General features: G+C 41.3%; 1 protein-coding gene across 1 annotated transcript in view; it reads left to right on the forward strand.

The window, feature by feature from the left end:
* LOC139384404 (ALK tyrosine kinase receptor-like) overlaps window positions 1-21,115 on the forward strand; it is a 658,145-nt gene that overhangs the window by 293,595 nt on the left and 343,435 nt on the right. The window contains 1 exon segment of the mRNA XM_071129162.1: window positions 19,348-19,503. Within this exon segment, the coding sequence (XP_070985263.1) occupies window positions 19,348-19,503 (156 nt within the window).

Here is a 21,115-nt window from a genome sequence, read left to right on the forward strand (position 1 = left end):
AAAATATTCCTATTCATGAAAATCACAAATGAAATATATTGAGACACAGTTTAGCCTTTTGTTAATCACCCTGTCATCTCAGATTTTCAAAATATGCTTTACAGCAAAAGCTAGACAAGCTTTTGTGTAAGTTTATCGATAGCCTAGCAAAGCATTTTGTCCAGCTAGCAGCAGGTAACTTGGTCACGGAAATCAGAAAAGCAATCAAATTAAATTGGATGTTTTCACTCACGAGACTCCCAGTTAGATAGCAAATGTTCTTTTTTTCCAAAAATATTGTTTTTGTAGGCGAAATAGCTCCGTTTGTTCTTCACGTTTGGCTGAGAAATCGCCCAGAAATTGCAGTCACGAAAACTGCGAAAAATATTCCAAATTAGCTCCATAATATCGGCAGAAACATGGTAAACGTTGTTTATAATCAATCCTCAAGGTGTTTTTCAAATATCTATTTGATAATATATCCATTGGGACAATTCATTTTTCAGTAGGACCGATTGGAGTAATGGCTACCTCAGTATTTTACGCGAGAATATCTCTGGGGGCATCAGGTGACCACTTGCGCAATGTAGCCGCCTACGGCTATTCTTCAACATAAATGCGTAAAACTACGTCACAATGCTGTAGACATCTTGGGGAATACGTAGAAAGCGTAATCTGGTTGATAGCACATTCACAGCTCAATAGGGACTCATTGGTACGCAGCGCTTTCAAAATATGGGGCACTTCCGGATTGGATTTTTTCAGGCTTTCGCCTGCAACATCTGTTCTGTTATACTCACAGACAATATCTTTACAGTTTTAGAAACGTTAGAGTGTTTTCTATCCTAAGCTGTCAATTATATGCATATTCTAGCATCTTGTCCTGACAAAATATCCCGTTTAAAACGGGAACGTTTTTTTCCCAAAAATGAAAATACTCCCCCTAGAGTCGCAACAAGTTTTAATGCAGGGAAACTGAAATCAGTTTTACCCAATTTCTATCAGCATGTTAAATGCGCCAACAGAGGGAAAAAATAAATATCTCCCTCTCCCTCCATTTGGCAAATGTGAACATAATCCTATCCTCCTGATCGGTCTATAAAAAAGTGGTCAGATGAAGCAGATGGTAAACTACAGGACAGTTTTGTAAGCACCGATTGGAATATTTTCCTGTATTCTTCAGATGGCATTGAGGATTACACCACTGGCTTTATCAATAAGTGCATTGAGGATGTCGTCGCTACAATGACTGTATGTACATATCTCAACCAGAAGCCATGGATTACAGGAAACATTTGCACTGAGCTGCCTCTTTCAAGGTGCGGTACTCCAACCCGGAAGCTTAGATTAAATCCTGTTATGCACTCCAACGAACCATCAAACAGGCAAAAGACCAATACAGGACTAAGATTGAATCATACTACACTGGCTCTGACGCTCGTCGGATGTGGCAGGGCCTGTACACTATTACAGACTACAAAGGGAAGCACAGCCACGAACTGCCCAGTGACAAGAGCCTACCAGACGAGCTAAATCACTTCTATACTGACTTCGAGGCTTGCAACACTGAGGCATGCATGAGAGCATCACCTGTTCCGGACGACTGTGTGATCACGCTCTCCATAGTCGACGTGAGTAAGACCTTTTAAACATGTCAACATTCAAATCAAATGTATTAATATAGCCCATCGTACATCAGCTTATATCTCAAAGTGCTGTACAGAAACCCAGCCTAAAACCCCAAAAAGCAAACAATGCAGGTGTAGAAGCACAGTGGCTAGGAAAAACTCTTCTGGCTGTGCTGGGTGGAGATTATAACAGAACATGGCCAAGATGTTCAAATGTTCATAAATGACCAGCATGGTCAAATAATAATAATCACAGTAGTTGTCGATGGTGCAGCAAGTCAGCACCTCAGGAGTAAATGTCAATTGGCTTTTCATAGCCGATCATTAAAAGTATCTCTACCACTCCTGCTGTCTCTAGAGAGTTGAAAACAGCAGGTCTGGGACAGGTAGCACGTCCGGTGAACAGGTCAGGATTCCATAGCCGCAGGTCGAACATTTGAAACTGGAGCAGCAGCACGGCCAGGTGGACTGGGGACAGCAAGGAGTCATCATGCCAGGTAGTCCTGAGGCATGGTCCTAGGGCTCAGGTCCTCTGAGAGAGAGAAAGAAAGAGAGAAAGAGAGAGAGCATACTTAAATTCACACAGGACACCGGATAAGACAGGAGAAGTACTCCAGATATAACAAACTGACCCTAGCCCCCCGACACAAACTACTGCAGCATAAATACTGGAGGCTGTGACAGGAGGGGTCAGGAGACACTGTGGCCCCATCCAATGATACCCCCGGACAGGGCCAAACAGGAAGGATATAACCCCACCCACTTTGCCAAAGTTCAGCCCCCACACCACTAGATGGATATCTTCAACCACCAACTTACCATCCTGAGACAAGGCCGAGTATAGCCCACAAGATCTCCGCCACGGCACAACCCAAGTGGGGGGCGCCAACCCAGACAGGAAGATCACATCAGTGACTCAATCCACTCAAGTAATGCACCCCTCCTATGACAGCATGATAGATCACCAGTAAGCCAGTGACTCAGCCCCTGTAATAGGGTTAGAGGCAGAGAATCACAGTGGAAAGAGGGGAACTGGCCAGGCAGAGACAGCAAGGGCGGTTCGTTGCGCCAGTGCCTTTCCGTTCACCTTCACACTCCAGGGCCAGACTACACTCAATCATATGACCCACTGAAGAGATGAGTCTTCAGTAAAGACTTAAAGGTTGAGACTGAGTTTGTGTCTCTCACATGGGTAGGCAGACCATTCCATAAAAATGGAGCTCTATAGGAGAAAGCCCTGCCTCCAGCTGTTTGCTTAGAAATTCTAGGGACAATTAGGAGGCCGGCTTCTTGTGACCGTAGCGTATGTGTAGGTATGTACGGCAGGACATTCACAAGGCCGCTGGGCCAAACGGATTACCAGGATGTGTGCTCTGGGCATGTGCTGACCAACTGGCAGGTGTCTTCAGACATTTTCAACATGTCCCTGATTGAGTCTGTAATACCAACATGGTTGAAGCAGACCACCATATTCCCTGTGCCCAAGAACACTAAGGTAACCTGCCTAAATGACTACAGATCCGTAGACATGAAGTGCTTTGAAAGGCTGGTAATGGCTCACATTAACACCATTATCCCAGAAACACTAGACCCACTCCAATTTTCATACCGCTCAAGCAGATCCACAGATGATCAGCGATAGTGCCCTCAAAGCTCATCACTAAACTAAGGATCCTGCGATTAAACACACCCCTCTGCAACCCGGATCCTGGACTACTTGACAGGCCGTCCCCAGGTGGTGAGCTTAGGTAGCAACACATCTGCCACGCTGATCCTCAACGCTGGAACCTCTCAGGGGTGTGTGCTCAGTCCCCTCCTGTTCACCCACGACTGCATGGCCAGGCACGACTCCAAAACCATCATTAAGTTTGCAGACGACACAACAGTGGTAGGCGTAAACACCGACTATGACGAGACAGCCTATAGGGAGGAGGTCATAGACCTGGCCGGGTGGTGCCAGAATAACAACGTAATCAAGACAATCGTAGACTACAGGAACAGGAGGATCGAGCACGCCCCCATTCTCATCGACGGGCTGTAGTGGAGCAAGTGGAGAGCTTCAAGTTCCTTGGTGTCCACATCACCAACAAACTAGAATGGTCTAAACACAAGACAGTCGTGAAGAGGGCATGACAAAATGTATTCCCCCTCAGGAGACTGAAAGCATTTGGCATGGGTCCTCAGATCCTCAAAAAGTTCTACAGCTGCAACATTGAGGTTATCCTGACTGGTTGCATCACTGCCTGGTACGGCAATTGCTCGGCCTCCGAGCGCAAGACACTACAGAGGTTAGTGCGTATGGCCCAGTACATCACTGGGGCTAAGCTGCCTGCAATCAAGGACTTCTACACCAGGTGGTGTCAGTGGAAGGCCCTAAAAACTGTCAAAGACCTAGCCACCTCAGTCAGAGTCTGTTCTCTCTACTACCGCATGGCAAGTGGTACCGGAGCGCCAAGTCTAGGACCAAAAGGATTCTCAACAGATTTTAACACCAAGCCATAAGACTCCTGAACAGGTAATCAAATGCCTACCTGGACTATTTGCATTTACCATCTGTATATAGCCTCGCTACTGTTATTTTCACTGTCATTTTACAAAAAACAATCTTGACTTATTGTTACTTATTGTTTACCTAATACCTATTTTTTACAGCCACCGAGACGCCAGCGTCTCACCTAGCCAACAGGAAATGGAAATGCGTAGCGCCAAATGCGAATAGTACTCGCTAAAACTCAAACTTTCATTAAAACACACATGGAGGGTACTGAAGTAAAGCTACACTCGTTGTGAATCTAGCCAACATGTCAGATTTTTTAAATGCTTTTCGGCGAAAGCATGAGAAGCTATTATCTGATTGCATGCAACCCCCCGAAATACCTGAAGGGGACGTAAACAAAAGAATTAGCGTAGCCGGCGCTACACAAAACGCAGAAATAAAATATAAAACATTCATTACCTTTGACGAGCTTCTTTGTTGGCACTCCTATATGTCCCATAAACATCACAATTGGGTCTTTTTTTCGATTAAATCCGTCCATGTATACCCAAAATGTCCATTTATATAGCCCGTCTGATCCAGGAAAAAACTGCTTTCCAAAACGCGACGTCATTTTTTAAAATTAAAAAAGTTGCATATAAACTTTGACAAAACACTTCAAACTACTTTTGTAACCCAACTTTAGGTATTTGTAAACGTTAATAATCGATCAAATTGATCACGAGGCGATCTGTATTCAATAGCAGCTACTCTTGAAATCATGGTCCATTGTGTCTCTCCCATAAGCCTCCTCCTGTGTACTCGACGAGAGGAAGTGCCTATTTTTCATTCCACTGGTAATGAAATTGCCAGTACTGGCGACATCGTGTGGAAGCTGTAGGAACTGTAAACTGACCGCTATCTATTTTCTCTTGCCATAGACAATTCAGAGACTGGCGGATGAATACCTTTTTCTTTTTTTTTGTGACCAGGTTTTTCTTGGGATTTTGCCTGCCGTTCACGTTCTGTTATAGTCACAGACATGATTTAACCAGTTTTAGAAACGTCAGAGTGTTTTCTATCCACACATACTAATCATATGCATATACTATATTCCTGGCATGAGTAGCAGGACGTTGAAATGTTGCGCGATTTTTAACAAAATGTTGAAAAAATTCAAGAGAGCTCTAAAAAATGGCACTGTTGGTTAGGGCTTTTGAGTAAGCATTTCACTGTAAGTTCTACACGCGCCAAATACATTTTGATTTGATTTAACATGGTCGCTCTCTATATGGAAGACCTAATATTTTGTTTAGGAGAAAATAAATGCCAATAATTTAGAGGAAGGTGTTTATGCAGAAGTAGGCCTAATGCATGACATTGACTCTCCTTAAAGGGATTATTTTGGGTTTGGCAATGAAGTCCTTTATCTCCTTCCCCAGAGTCAAATTAACTTGTGGATACCATTTTTATGTCTCAGTAGCAAGGTTTCGATCCAATTGGCGAAAGATTGTCAATATTCTGAAATACACAAAAATTAAATATGCACATTTTCCCACCAGTGGTGTATTTCCACCAAACTTGTTGCAGAAAATAAATCAGTGAGTGATGACAAGATTCACTTTTTTGATTAAGTTTAATGTGTTTCCATTGCATTTTCAACTCTACCAACAGTTTTGTCAGAAAAACGGTTGAGTTAAATAGCAAATGTGCATACTCTTGTCTTGGCATGTGTGCTCTACCCTACAGCTTGCAGATACAGTGTGGTTAGGCTGTGCGGGTAGGCTAGTCTACATGAAGAGATTATTATGGAGCGATATTATTTGTTTTTGTCAAACGGCAGTCAAGCATCGATCATCATGGCACCAGAATAAGACCCTCGATATTTATTGGAAGAAAGGAGCACCAAGATCACCTTGCACCTTCACCACCCTGTGAAGTTCATCACAACTTATTTAATCTGTAGCCTAATAAACTGTATCTTTTCCTGAGTTGTACAGTAGTGGGAGGACCACACACCATATCATCTTGTAACTCCAAGTTTACATTGATATGATGAGTGTTGTATCAATATTTGTGCATAATAGCGCCATTTCCACTGGCATTTCTCGCATAATTAACTTTACAGGCACAAAAAGATCCCACCATGACAAACGAACAAATGATCTGTCGGCATTTATAAAATTGTACTGAAACTTCCTGTTTCCATCACAGCTGTCGTGATTTTTTTTCTACAGTATGACTTTACTCACGTAAAAACTGTGGCTTGAAACGTGGTTTGTGACCAGTATGAAGGAAGTTAAGAAGTAGTTTCGTGATCCAGTGGTAACTAGAGTTAGCTCAATGAGTGGTTCAGATCCGAGCGTAAAAAGAAACCTTAGACCAGGCACTGCCAGTGCCATCAATAAAAAAGCAATATTGGCCATGTAACACAGTTAAGTGTCCTTAAAAAAATGCCTATAGCAAATTACAAAAAACTATTTGTTGTGTTTGGATGTGTAGCATATAAAAAAATGCATAGCCTATTGTTTTATTGGTTTTTACCTTCCTAAAACAATAATTGTCCACCTCATGGTTCAGCTGAGACTTGAGTGCTAAATGCCTCAGGACTTTGCATGCAAATAGGCCTCAGTGTACACTGTATTATATTAGCGAGACCAAGAGAAAGATATGCTGGGGCCATGTTCCCCACACCAACATGCATTTATCTTTTCTTTGTCAGATAGACTACTACTGCACAGAAGGAGGCTAATTCTTACATTTTCTATCAGAGTATTTTTTATAAAGATAATAATTATATTGTCTGGTAGGCCTTAAATATTCTCCCTCACCTCAAGTTCACCTGTAGGAGTGCTGGCGCATACTGCCTTCATAGGCCTTCAACTAAGTCTAATAATAGCCTTACCACACCATCACACAAGTTTCTTAACTTTATTACTGTAATATCAAAAGTAAGCCAGACATTGTTTATAGGGAAAATACAAAAATATTCTTATATTGCATCATTAAATTAAGTTTAGCATCTCACCCTCTTTATTTTAATGGTTTGAGTGCATGTAGCCCTATAGTAGACCTAACGGTAATTATATTATATTGCGGCAAACACAACATTACAGTTGGAACTTAATTTGGCCAAAGAATATGCCTAAACAGAATGAAAAAATAAATTATTATACAGTACCAGTCAAAAGTGTGGACACACCTACTCATTCAAGTGTATAATAATCGTGAAGACATCAAAATTATGAAATAACACATATGGAATCATATAGTAACTAAAAAAGTGTTAATCAAATATATTTTAGATTCTTCAAATTAGCCACCCTTTACCTTGATGACAGCGTTGCATACTCTTGGCATTCTCTCAACCAGTTTGAGGTAGTCACCAGGAATGCATTTAAAGGTGTGACTTGTTAAAAGTTAATTTGTGGAATATGTTTCCTGAATGTGTTTGTGACACTAGGGGTGGGTAATACAGAAGATAGCCCTATTTGGTAAAAGACCAAGTCCATATTATGGCTAAAACAGCTCAAAAAAGCAAAGAGAAACGATAGTCCATCATTACTTTAAGACATGAAGATCAGTGAATCTGGAGAATTTCAAGTGCAGTCGCAAAAAAGGAAAGGAAGACCAAGAGTTACCTTTGCAGCAGAGGATACATTCATTAGATTTGACTGCATCTCAGATTACAGCCCAAATAAATGCTGCACAGAGTTCAAGTAACAGACACATCAACATCAACTGTTCAGAGGAGACTGTGTGAATCAGTTCATTAGAGTTGACTGCACCTTAGATTACATTCCAGGATTACCTGGCCTGATGACTCCTTGCTGTCCCCAGTCCACCTGTTCATGCTGCTGCTCCAGTTTCAACTGTTCTGCCTGCGGATATGGAACCCTGACCTGTTCACCGGACTTGCTACCTTGTCCCGGACCTGCTGTTTTTGACTCTCTCTCTACAGCACCTGCTGTCCCTAACTCTGAATGATCGGCTATGAAAAGCCAACTGACATTTGTGACCCGATTCAGGAAACTATGCGTATGTCGTAATTCACGACTTCACAAGAGAGCCGTTTGAACATGAAAAATATTTTTTAGCAAAATACGTTTTTTGGGCAGAAATGCCTTCTCAGACATGTGAACTTTCATGTGCCTTAATATCAAACGTGTATGCCATCTGTAAATACGAATAGAATTGTTAAATTAAGGGCCTAGTTGTTTTAGCAACAGAAAAAGTGAGAACCTTACCACTAGCCATGATTGGCTGAGATAATGAGTGGGCTGGACATGCCGAGAGAAGAGTTTGGATTGGTCTGCCATATAGCACACAACTGTCTATTGGAGCTGGTCAGTATGTTTAGGTAATCGTGTCGAATGTTGTTTTTAAAATGTATTGCTTAGTAAAACTGTTTAAACCTAGTTAAAGTGTACTGTTAGCTAGCTAACGTTAGCTGACTGGCTCGCTAGTATCTGGAGGACCGAGCTTTGACATCAGTGGACTTTGAGTATGACAGCTAAAGAGATGGAGAAAACACCAGTCTGGACTACATCCTCAAACTAAGGGCAACCATGCATGGCATCAGACAGGAGACACATCCAACCATGATGTATACTGGTAAGACAGTCTAGCTAGCTACATTTTCAGATATTTCACATTTCTATTACACAGAAAGTGGTTTCATTGCAAGTGTACTGTTAGCAAGCTAATGTTAGCTGGCTGGGTTGCTAGCTAACATTGTGTATGATCTTATTCTTCGTATCTCACACACATTTGCTTGACTAGTTATAGCCAAAGAATCTGGTTGGTTAGTTACCTGCAGATTCATGCAGGGTAGTAACGTCATGAGATGTGATTATGGTCCATTGTTTAGCTAGCTAGCTACATGTCTTAACAAAAGACTCCACTCTAATTTTGACAAAGTATTTTAATTTCAAGTTTTATTTTATTTATTTCATTTTTATTTCACCTTTATTTAACCAGGTAGGCTAGTTGAGAACAAGTTCTCATTTGCAACTGCGACCTGGCCAAGATAAAGTGTAGCAATTCGACACATACAGCAACACAGAGTTACACATGGAATAAACAAAACAGTCAATAATACAGTAGAACAAAAAGTCTACATACAGTGAGTGCAAATGAGGTAAGTTAAGGAAATAAATATGCCATGGAGGCGAAGTAATTACAATATAGCAATTAAACACTGGAATGGTAGATCGGCAGAAGATGAATCTGCAGGTACTGCATACTGGGGTGCAAAGAAGCAAAATAAATATATAAATACCAGTATAGGGATGAGGTAGGTAGATAGATGGACTGTTTACAGATGGGCTATGTACAGGTGCAGTGATCTGTAAGCTGCTCTGACAGCTGGTGCTTAAAGCTAGTGAGGGAGATGTGAGTCTCCAGCTTCATAGATTTTTGCAATTCGTTCCAGTCATGGGCAGCAGAGAACTGGAAGGAAAGACGACCAAAGGAGAAATTTGTTTTGGGGTTGACCAGTGAGATATACCTGCTGGAGCGCGTGCTACGAGTGGGTGCTGCTATGGTGAGCAGTGAGCTGAGATAAGGCGGGGCTTTACCTAGCAGAGACTTGTAGATAACCTGTAGCCAGGGGATTCGGCGATGAGTATGAAGCGAGGTTAAAGTGTACTGTTAGCTAGCTAGCTAAGTAACGCTACGTCATGCGTTGGGATTCATTGTTTACCTAGATAGCTATCTAGCTAGCTACATTTATCAAAATACTCTTGTCTTAGTGTGCCAAAGAGCTCAATAACTGATCAATTATTGAACGCTAAACACCCGTTGAATATGTCCAGTGTCAGTAGACGTCAGCAATAAACCGTCATTCAATTGTTGCCAGAAGCACAGTTAGTCACCAGCACTTTGGATAACATTAAAACTGCCTAACCGGCTCTGCTAACGTGAGTAAAATGGTCAGGCTGAGTGGGGTGCTCTCTCATTATGTGTCTGGAAGTAGCTAGCCAATATTAGCCAGTTCTTCAGTTAGCTTGCGTGCTTGAATGTCATTGTGAGGTCAGAGCTTTCGACACAACCCTACTTATTGGGCAGAACATCCAGTGTGAACGTGAAAGCTCTGAATTTACGAAGGGACAATCTGACAGCATAGTTGCAGATAACATAACAGCCTAACCAGCTCTGCTAAGGCGAGTAATGTTCAGTGAGCTCTGAACATCTCTTAGATGTCTGGAAGTAGCTGGAAAGTTAGTACAGAACGGTCAGATCAACCCTTAAAACCTTTTAAGGATGCTGCGAATTTTCGCAGCTTTTTGTTAAAAATCGCGCAACATTTCAAAGTCCTGCTACTCATGCCAGGAATATAGTATATGCATATGATAAGTATGTGTGTATAGAAAACACTCTGAAGTCTCTAAAACTGGTAGAATCATGTCTGTGGCTATAACAGAGCGTGTTAAGGAGTAAAAATCCCAGGGGAAACTGTTCACCTAAAAAAAAATAAAAAAAATTCATCCGCCAGTCTTTGAATTGTCTAAGGCGAAATAGATCCGGTTCCGTTTACAACGCCTACAGCTTCCACACGATGTCGCCAATACTGGCATTTCTTAGCACATTTATCCTTGGTGGGATGACGTATAGGCACTTACTTATGAAAGTAAAAAAAATGGACGATGATTTCAAGACTTGCTGCTATCGAATACAGATCGCCCCGTGATCAATTTGATCGATTATTAACGTTTATTAATACCTAAAGTTGGTTTACAAAAGTCGTTTGAAGTGATTTGTAAAAGTTTATAGGCAACTTTTTTAATTTTAAAAAGTGACGTTGCGTCTCGTAAAGGTGACTTTTCCTTGGATCAGACGGCATTCATAAATGGACATTTTGGACATACTTTGACGGATTTAATCGGGAAAAATACCCAATTGTGATGTTTATGGGACATATAGTAATGCCAACAGAGAAGCTCGTCAAAGGTAATGAATGTTTTATATTTTATTTTTGCGTTTTGTGTAGCGCCGGCTACCGCAAAATCTGTTGTTTAGGTGACGTTTTGGTATTTTGGGGGGGTGCATGCTATCAGATAATAGCTTCTCATGCTTTCGCCGAAAAGCATTTTACAAATCTGACTTGGTGGCTAGATTCACAACGAGTGTAGCTTTAATTCAGTACCTTGCATGTGTGTTTTAATGAAAGTTTGAGATTTATCGAGTACTATACTATAGTACTATAGGTGGCGCTCTGACATTTCCGCTGAGGTGTTCCTGTGCAGGAACCACGTCGGTAAGAAGTTAAAGAGATGGGTGGGGCTAAGGCTTAAGAGGGTGTGAACAATGCTGAATGGGTGTAGACAAAGAGGGCTCTCCAATAATAGTACCAAAACATTGAAAGACAGTTTTCTCAAAAGTGAGTTGATCAACTTTCAAAGCAGAATTACTTTTCCATTGTTTCCTCAAATGCAGTGTATGATGTACCATGTTGTGGCTCTGAGTCTACTGAGTCTAATTAAAATGTTGCTACATAAGACCGAATCCAGGTGCTGAGCTGTTGCACCCTCTACAACCACTGTGATCATTATTATTTGACCCTGCTGGTCATCTATGAACTTTTGAACATCTTGGCCAATGACGTCACAGCCGGAAGAGTACTGGCCACCACTCAGAGCCTGGTTCCTTTCTAGGTTTCTTCCTAGGTTACTGCCTTTCTAGGGAATTTTTCCTAGCCACTGTGCTTCTACATCTGCATTGCTGTTTGGGGTTTTAGGCTGGGTTTCTGTATAGCACTTTGTACATTGGCTGATGTAAAAAGGGCTTTAGAAATACATTTGATTGATAAATTGATCAGTCATCCATGGTTGAATTGCTGCAAATAGACCACTACTAAAGGACACCAATAAGAAGGAGAGACCTGCTTGGGCTAAGGAACATGAACAATGGACTGGTGGAAATCTGAAATGTTTGGTTCCAACCGCTGTGTCTTTCTGAGACACAAAGTAAGTGAACAGATGATCTTTATTCCTACTGTGACGCATGAAGGACATGGTGTGATGGTGTGGTGGCGCTTTGCTGGTGACACTGTCTGTGATTTATTTAGAATTCAAGGCACACTTAACCAGCATGGTTACCACAGCATTCTGCAGCGATACACCATCCCATCTGGTTTGTGCTTAGTAGGACTATAATTTGTTTTTCAACAAGACAATTACCCCAAACACACACTCCAGGCTGTGTAAGGTCTATTTTACCAAGAAGGAGAGTGATGGTGCTGCATCAGATGACCTGTCATCCACAATCAAATCACCCGACCTCAACCAAATTGAGATGGTTTGGGATGAGTTGGACAACAGAGTGAAGGAAAAGCAGCCAACAAGTGCTCAGCACCTTCAAGACTATTGGAAAAGCATTCCTTGTGAAGCTGGTTGAGAGAATGCCCAGTGTGCAAAGCTGTCATCAAGGCAAAGGATGGCTACTTTTAAGAATCTAAAATATTAAATGTATTTTGATTTGTTTAAAACTATTTTAGTTACTAAATAATTACATATGGGCTGTTTCATAGTTTGATGTCTTCACTATTATTCTACAAATAAATAAACAGCCTTGTGTCCAAACTTTTGACTGGTACTGTATGTGATTTACATCTTCAACAAAAGATTCCAGAGAAAACATTTTGAATGATCTCTTATAAATAACTTTACGCCCTGCTTTAGTTTTTTTTGGCCCTCATTTTTATTGTCACAATGTTATGGTCACCAATAAGAATGGGAACTGATATTGTTTTGGAGCAAGCGCAGCAGCATGGGTGAAGATATGATCAATACAAGTGGATGTCACAGATCCAACACTACTGGTTTACACTCTAGTTGGTTGAGTGATACCCTAGGCCATGTTACAGGCATGAGTCACAGTTAGACGCTTCCTCTTGAGAGGACAACTAAATTAAAACCAGTCAATGTTCAGAAAATATTTTTCTCTGTTTGCATCATTAGACCTAACCTCACACAAATTCTCCAGATGCTTTCTATAGCAGCACCCTAAAAGAAGAGGCTTCAGATGAGGCAGATGAACCTGCCACCACAGCACTTCTACTTCATGTCACTAGCTTTTCTCTGAGTTTTACAGGAATCTGGCTCTGAATATGTACAGCAACATCTCCCCCGTAGACATTCCTGACTTTTCTATAGATGTTATTTCCTTGAATTCCTACTGCTGTATCATCAAAGTGCTGTCTAAGTGAGTCTCAGAAATGGTTAATATATTCAAATGATCTAAAATTAGCAAATTATAAATCTAATGAACTTGTTTTCTGAGGCTACATTCAGAACATTTATATGAGCTAACTTTAACCCTTTCCTGGGTTGCTTATCTCAAACTGAATTGATAATCATTATAGGTTCTATTTCAATAATCCTATTTCTGATAATAACAGAAAAGGAATTAATGGATTTTTTTTGCAGATTATGTTCATCTGATTCCTTATCTGGTTTAGCCCGGCTGCAGCAGGGTGCTCTATTCTTCATGTCTCTTCTGCATAGCTGTGTTGCTGGACTGCTGGTCTCTGCTGATTGGGGTGTTGTCCTGTTAGCATGGGGGGTAGTGAGGTGGGGTTGCTGTCCACTCTACAAAGTGCCTGATGGTGCAAGGTTGTGTTGGCCACTCTGAATGGGGCCTGGTGGTGTAGGGTGGAGCTGGCCTCTCTGGAGGGGGCCTGGTGATGTAGGGTGGAGCTGTCCTCTCTGGAAGGGGCCCAATGGTGTAGGGTGGAACTGGCCTTTCTGGAAGGGTGGTGCAGGGTTGTTTTGGCAAAAGGAATACTTGCACACATTTTTTGATTTTTGTTGAGAATCAATCTGGAACTGATAGAGCACGCTCAAAGACAGATTGTCAGTTACCGAAGCCACAGGAACATCTGTTTCTCTGCTGGTGGCCATCCTCTCGGTAGTGAACAATGAATATATGGATAGATGAAGGAAGGGAATGAATGAAGGAAGGAAGGAGGGAGAGAGTGTGCACCATTACTGTGCAATTATCTGTCTGAGTGATACTTTTCTGAATGGTATATTATTGTAATAACAACGGATTGTTTCAAAACTCAATAGTGACAGGCTAACCTCCCCTTGAAAACAGCAATTTTATCTCAACCCCTGTGGATTACCTTGCCATGTGCGCTACAAATTAAATTATTTCTGAAGCTGTTAACTGATGTCTTTGTGTTCACTTTTCCAACAATCGTTTTCAAAGCCTGCTGGTCTCACAGCTCATTATAAACAGTCACAGATAGGCTTACAGTACAGCTCTCTTTTCGAGACAACATGCCTCTCATCTAGAATTTTCATCCTCATCATTTATCTTCTGCACTTCTACATGGGGTACATGTCAGTCACAGGAGGCTGCTGTGGGGAGAAAGACTTAATGGACGGAACAGAGCAAATGGAATGGCGTCAAACACCTGGAAATGTGTTTAATGTATTTGTTACGATTCCAATAATTACACAAGTCATTTACTATAATTTCATTCTTTTTTTGAAACAATTTTTGGAGGACACAAATATTTTAGTTTTTTTACGTACACATTTCACATACACATTCTACATACAAGGTACTTTTAAATACAGCAATCACATAACATGCATTTTTACCTTTCTAATCGTATAGTATACACAGATTGTGAGCGAAAGATGAAAACCTTTCCTACGAGTATTATTATATTATTTATTGACTGACTATGGCTTTCCAAATCGCCCAACACTGCTATTTGTAACGTTAATTTTAAGTGAATGTGATTATTTAACCATTCCTGAACCTGTGATCAGAAACAAGCTACATAGGGACAATACCAGAATAAATTATCTAGTGATTCTGTCTCTTCGCAGCAAAATCTACAGAGATGAGATTGTTGTATGCCCCATATATATAGCATTCTGAATTTTGTAAAATCATTTAAATTGGAAAACTGTTGAATCAAGAGTTGTTTCAAGTAATTGTCATATATTATGTCCATGTAAAAAACCTGTCTGACCAGGATGAACCATATCTGGTAAAACCTTTTTTATTCTATGCATTTTGCCACGGTTTCACATAACGTGGAAGTTGTAGCAGATGTTCTGAAAGAGCTGCAAAACCTGGACCTGTACAAATCAGCTGGGCTCGACAATCTGGACCCTCTATTTCTGAAACTATCCGCCGCCATTGTCGCAACCCCTATTACCAGCCTGTTCAACCTCTCTTTCATATCGTCTGAGATCCCCAAGGTATGGAAAGCTGCCGCAGTCATCCCCCTCTTTCTTCCTGGGAAGGAGATGCGGACCAAAACGCAGCGTGGTTGAAGTTCATGGTATTTTAAGAAGAGACACTTAAACATGAACAAACTGCAAAACAATAAATGTGGCAAAACCAAAACAGCCCAATCTGGTGCAGCAAACACAAAGGCAGGAAACAATCACCCACAAAATACCCAAAGAATATGGCTGCCTAAATATGGTTCCCAATCAGAGACAACGATAAACACCTGCCTCTGATTGAGCTCCACTCTAGGCAACCATAGACTTACCTAGACAACTAAACTGAACATAACCCCATAAATCTAATAAACCCCTAGACAAGTGGAACACAATAAATCACCCATATCACACCCTGGCCTAACCAAAATAATAAAGAAAACAAAGATAACTAAGGCCAGGGCGTGACAAGTATTGTGTTGAATGGCCTCTAAAAGTACATTTAAAAGAGTCCCATACAATAAGGGGATCTGCTGTGGGATCTGCGGTGTTCAGAAAAAAAGTTAATTCATTATGAATTATTTTGTTTTAGTTAAGATCAAATTGTCATTCAATAGGCTTTGTTTAAATTTACAATATCCCCGTCCACTGGGAAATTCTGTAAGAGTCAGTGGTGGACAAAGTACCCACTTTTCATACTTGAGTGAAGGAAAAAAATACAAAAACTGTCATGTTCTGACCTTAGTTCCTTTGTTTTGTCTTTTGTTTTAGTATGGTCTGGGCGTGAGTTGGGTGGGTTGTCTATGTTAGTTTGTCTATGATTTTCTATTTCTGTGTTTGGCTTGGTATGGTTCTCAATCAGAGGCAGCTGTCAATCGTTGTCCCTGTTTGAGAGCCATATTTAGGTAGCCTGTTTTCCATTGTGTTTTGTGGGTGGTGATTTTCTGTTTAGTGCTATGTTGCACCTTACAGGACTGTTCGTTGGTTGTTTATTGCTTTTTCAGTGTTCATTAAAATATTTAAAATATGAACACTTACCACTCTGCACCTTGGTCCTCCTCTCCTTCCCCAGACGATAAGCGTTATAAAAACAACAAGTAAAAGTGAAAGTCACACAGTTGTTTTTTATTTTTTTTATTTCATCTTTATTTAACCAGGTTGGCTAGTTGAGAACAAGTTCTCATTTACAATTGTGACCTGGCCAAGATAAAGCAAAGCAGTTCGACACATACAACACAGAGTTACACATGGAGTAAAACAAACATACAGTCAACAATACAGTAGAAAATAAGTCTATATACAATTTGAGCAAATGAGGTGAGATAAGGGAGGTAAAGGCAAAAAAGGCCACTGTGGCGAAGTAAATACAATATAACATGTAAAACACTGGAATGGTAGATATGTAGTGGAAGAATTTGCAAAGTAGAGATAGAAATAATGGGGTGCAAAGGAGCAAAATAAATAAGTGAATACAGTTGGGGAAGAGGTAGTTGTGTGGGCTAAATTATAGATGGGCTATGTACAGGTGCAGTAATCTGTGAGCTGCTCTGACAGCTCGTGCTGAAAGCTAGTGAGGGAGATAAGCGTTTCCAGTTTCAGAGATTTTTGTAGTTCGTTCCAGTCATTGGCAGCAGAGAACTGAAAGGAGAGGCGGTCAAAGGAAGAATTGGTTTTGGGGGTGACCAGAGAGATATACCTGCTGGAGCGTGTGCTACAGGTGGGTGCTGCTATGGTGACCAGCGAGCTAAGGGGGGACTTCACCTAGCAGGGTCTTGTAGATGACCTGGAGTCAGTGGGTTTGGCGACGAGTATGAAACGAGGGCCAGCCAACGAGAGTGTACAGGTCACAGTGGTGGGTAGTATATGGGACTTTGGTGACAAAATGGATGGCACTGTGATAGACTGCATCCAATTTATTGAATAGGGTATTGGAAGCAATTTTTTAAATGACATTGCCAAAGTCGAGGATCGGTAGGATGGTCAGTTTTACGAGGGTATGTTTGGCAGCATGAGTGAAGGATGCTTTGTTGCGAAATAGGACGCCAATTCTAGTTTTAACTTTGGATTGGAGATGTTTGATGTGAGTCTGGAAGGAGAGTTTACAGTCTAACCAGACACCTAGGTATTTGTCCACATATTCTAAGTCAGAACCGTCCAGAGTAGTGATGCTGAACGGGCGGGCAGGTGCAGGCAGCGATCGGTTGAAGAGCATGCATTTAGTTTTACTTGTATTTAAGAGCAGTTGGAGGCCACGGAAGGAGAGTTGTATGGCATTGAAGCTCGTCTGGAGGGTTGTTAACAGAGTGTCCAAATAAGGGCCAGAAGTATACAGAATGGTGTCGTCTGCGTAGAGGTTGATCAGAGACTCACCAGCAGCAGGACATCATTGATGTATACAGAGAAGAGAGTCGGCCCAAGAATTGAACCCTGTGGCACCCCCATAGAGACTGCCAGAGGCCCGGACAACAGGCCCTCCGATTTGACACGCTGACCTAAATCAGAGAAGTAGTTGGTGAACCTGGCGATGCAACCATTTGAGAAACCAAGGCCATCGAGTCTGCGGTGATTGACAGAGTCGAAAGCCTTGGCCAGGTCAATGAATATGGCTGCACAGTATTGTTTCTTATTGATGGCGGTTAAGATATTGTTTAGGACCTTGCGCATGGCTGAGGTGCACCCATGACCAGCTCTGAAACCAGATTACATAGCGGAGAAGGTGCGATGGGATTCGAAATGGTCGGTAATCAGTTTGTTGACTTGGCTTTTGAAGACCTTAGAAATGCAGGGTAGGATAGATATAGGTCTGTAGCAGTTTGGGTCAAGAGTGTCCCCCCCTTTGAAGAGGGGGATGACCGCAGCTGCTTTCCAATCTTTGAGAATCTCAGACGACACGAAAGAGAGGTTGAACAGGCTAGTAAAAGGGGTTCGGCAGATAATTTTAGAAAGAAAGGGTCCAGATTTTCTAGCCCGACTGATTTGTAGGGGTCCAGATTTTGCAGCTCTTTCAGAACATCAGCTGACTGGATTTGGGAGAAGGAGAAATGAGGAAGGCTTGGGCGATTTGCTGTGGGGGGTGCAGTGCTGTTGACTGGGGTAGGGGTAGCCAGGTGGAAAGCATGGCCAGCCGTTGAAAAATGCTTATTGAAATTCTCAATTATAGTGGATTTATCGGTGGTGACAGTAAAATACTACTTGAGTAAAAGTCTAAAAGTATTCAGTTTTAAATATACTTGAGTATCAAAAGTATGTGATTGCAAAAATATGCTTAAGTATTAAATGTTAAAGTTTAAATCGTTTCAAATTACTTCTATTAGGCAATACAAACAGCCCAATTGTTTTTTTTTATCGATCGTCAAGGGCACAGTACAACACTCAGACATATTTTACAAATGAAGCATGTGTGTTTAGTGAGTCCGCCAGATCAGAGGCAGTAGGTATGACCAAGGATGTTATCTTAATAAGTGTTTGAATCTGACCATTTTCCTTTCCTGTTAAGCATTTATAATGTAACGAGTACTTTTGGGTGTCACGGAAAATTTATGGAGCAAAAAGTACATTATTTTCTTTAGAAAAGTAAAAGTTGTAAAAAATATAAATTGTAAAGTAGAGTACAGATACCCCAAACTACTTTTGTGGTACTTAAGTACTTTACACCACTGGTAAGTGTTATATGGGGGCCAATTAAATGGTGGTCCGTTTGCATTCGGTCTCCTATCAATCGTTTTTAAAACTTTTGATGCCATCAAGAATGAGGAAATAATCATGACGGCTGAAATCATTACCAGGAGCCCGTTCTCCCCAATTATGTTGCACCAACCTCCTGTGATGTCAATACTCAAAAGTAGCTTTCTCCACTTGCCTCATTTCCTTGATCCAAACTGACTTAGGGCAACAAACCGTGGGCCTCCAGTCATGTTACTGTCATCCTGTCCATTCAGATCAGTGCTGGAAAGAAAAGGCAAGGGGAAGGAGGCCACTGAAGACTTGAGATGCAGCCATTGTATTTATGGCTTATGACATCGTTTGTCCATAGTTGCTACATGCCATATATTGACTGTATATCTTCTCCCTTTAGATATCGGGTGCCCTGGAAAAAGGAAGTCATGTGACCGCCCGTACCCCGAATATAACCCTTATTTCACGTGGAGCGTGGTGGTGGCGGAGAACCCTTGGGAAGAGGGGAACGAGAGGATGGAAAGGAAAGGAGGAAGTCCACAGGGCTGGGAGGAAGGTATGAATAAAGGTATCACAATTCCCTCCGAGCCAGGGAAGTACCTTCTACATAATTGCATGTTTCATATAGTAATTCCAAAATTATTCAGGAGTACCGTGTCCATATTACGACAGCCTCAGTCAGCAGGACTTAATTGCAGGCATTGTCTTTCATACACGGGTGACAACCAACACTCATACCTAAGATTATTTTCAGAAATGCTGTGTGTTTGTTAAGGAATAACTCTAATTGTAAAAGCTGCATTTGTGTTTGTTCTACAACCTTGGTTCAACCAATACATTTGACAACAGTGGTGCTACAGGAGAAAAGTGAATAGATAATCTCACACTATGAGAACACAAAAGCAGAACCATACACTGCTGAAGGTTAAAAACAGTTGGGGGAAATGGGGGAAACCAGGTAGAATACTACACGACATGCATCAAAGTTCAACTCTACATTGAGTATACAAAACATTAACATTAAGAACACCTTCTATTTCCATGACATAGACTGACCAGGTGAAAGATATGATCCCTTATTGATGTCACTTGTTAAATCCACTTAAAATCAGTGTAGATGAAGGGGAGGAGAGAGGTTAAATAAGGAGACAATTGAGACAATTGAAACGGGGATTGTGTATGTGTGCCATTCAGAGGGTGAATTGGCAAGACAAAAGATTTAAGGGCCTTTGAATGGGATATGGTAGTAGGTGCCAGTAGGTACTCCGGTTTATGTCAAGAACTGAAACGCTGCTCAACTCAATATTAGGAAGGTATTCCTAATGTTTGATATACTCAGTGTATTTCAGTGTTATTGAGAAACCTTGAATAGTCTCCCTTTTGAAGAGAGGTAAGAATGAGTGAGTTGTTTGTAAAATGAGAAATCATCTTCTTTCAGTCCATTTCCAGAAGCGATGTTGTACATTTACTTACATGCTATTATGATTGTTATCGTGTCCCCCCAAGTACCTGGGTCGGGACATATGTTTTATTGTGGATAAGGAACTTGTCGGGTAGCAGGGAGTTTAGATCCAATGCTCTTGGTAGTGGTTGGGGGTTGGCTAAACAAAAGAAGGAATTTAAAATGCGTAATCGAAAGCGAGAAAAAGAGAGAGAAAGAAAGTGAGAGCCGGTGGGATGGTCAAATGTCTGGGTAGGTGCTGTATCTCTATGTATCTTCTATGTTTTTTAATCTGCAGAACAACAGCATCCGAGTCCACATTTGTCTAGAAAGTTTATGCATTTATTTCCATTTCAAAGAAGGGATAGTGATGGAATGAGAGAGAGAGAGAGAGAGAGAGATAGGAGTGATGGTGCGAGAGAAGGAGAGAGAGGTGTGTGTGTGGTGGGGGTTAAGGATTGATGAATTCATTTCTGTTTCAGAGAAGCAATAGAGTGATGAAATGAGAGAGTGAAAGAGAGAGAGAAGTTGTGTGTGGTGGGGGATTGGGGTTGGGGCCTACAAAGCTTCCTCATTAGTCAGTCAGGTGGCACTTTGTTCTGAGAATTACAAGCTCTTGAGGCACAACTTCTGCACTTCAAAGGAAAATCAAAACAAATCTCAATGCAGTCCAGACACCTCTCTCTCTCATTCACACTTTCAATCGCAACAATTGCCTTCTAATGTG

The sequence above is a fragment of the Oncorhynchus clarkii genome, chromosome 26 (assembly GCF_045791955.1).
Source record: "Oncorhynchus clarkii lewisi isolate Uvic-CL-2024 chromosome 26, UVic_Ocla_1.0, whole genome shotgun sequence".
Classification (NCBI taxonomy): Eukaryota; Metazoa; Chordata; class Actinopteri; order Salmoniformes; family Salmonidae; genus Oncorhynchus; species Oncorhynchus clarkii.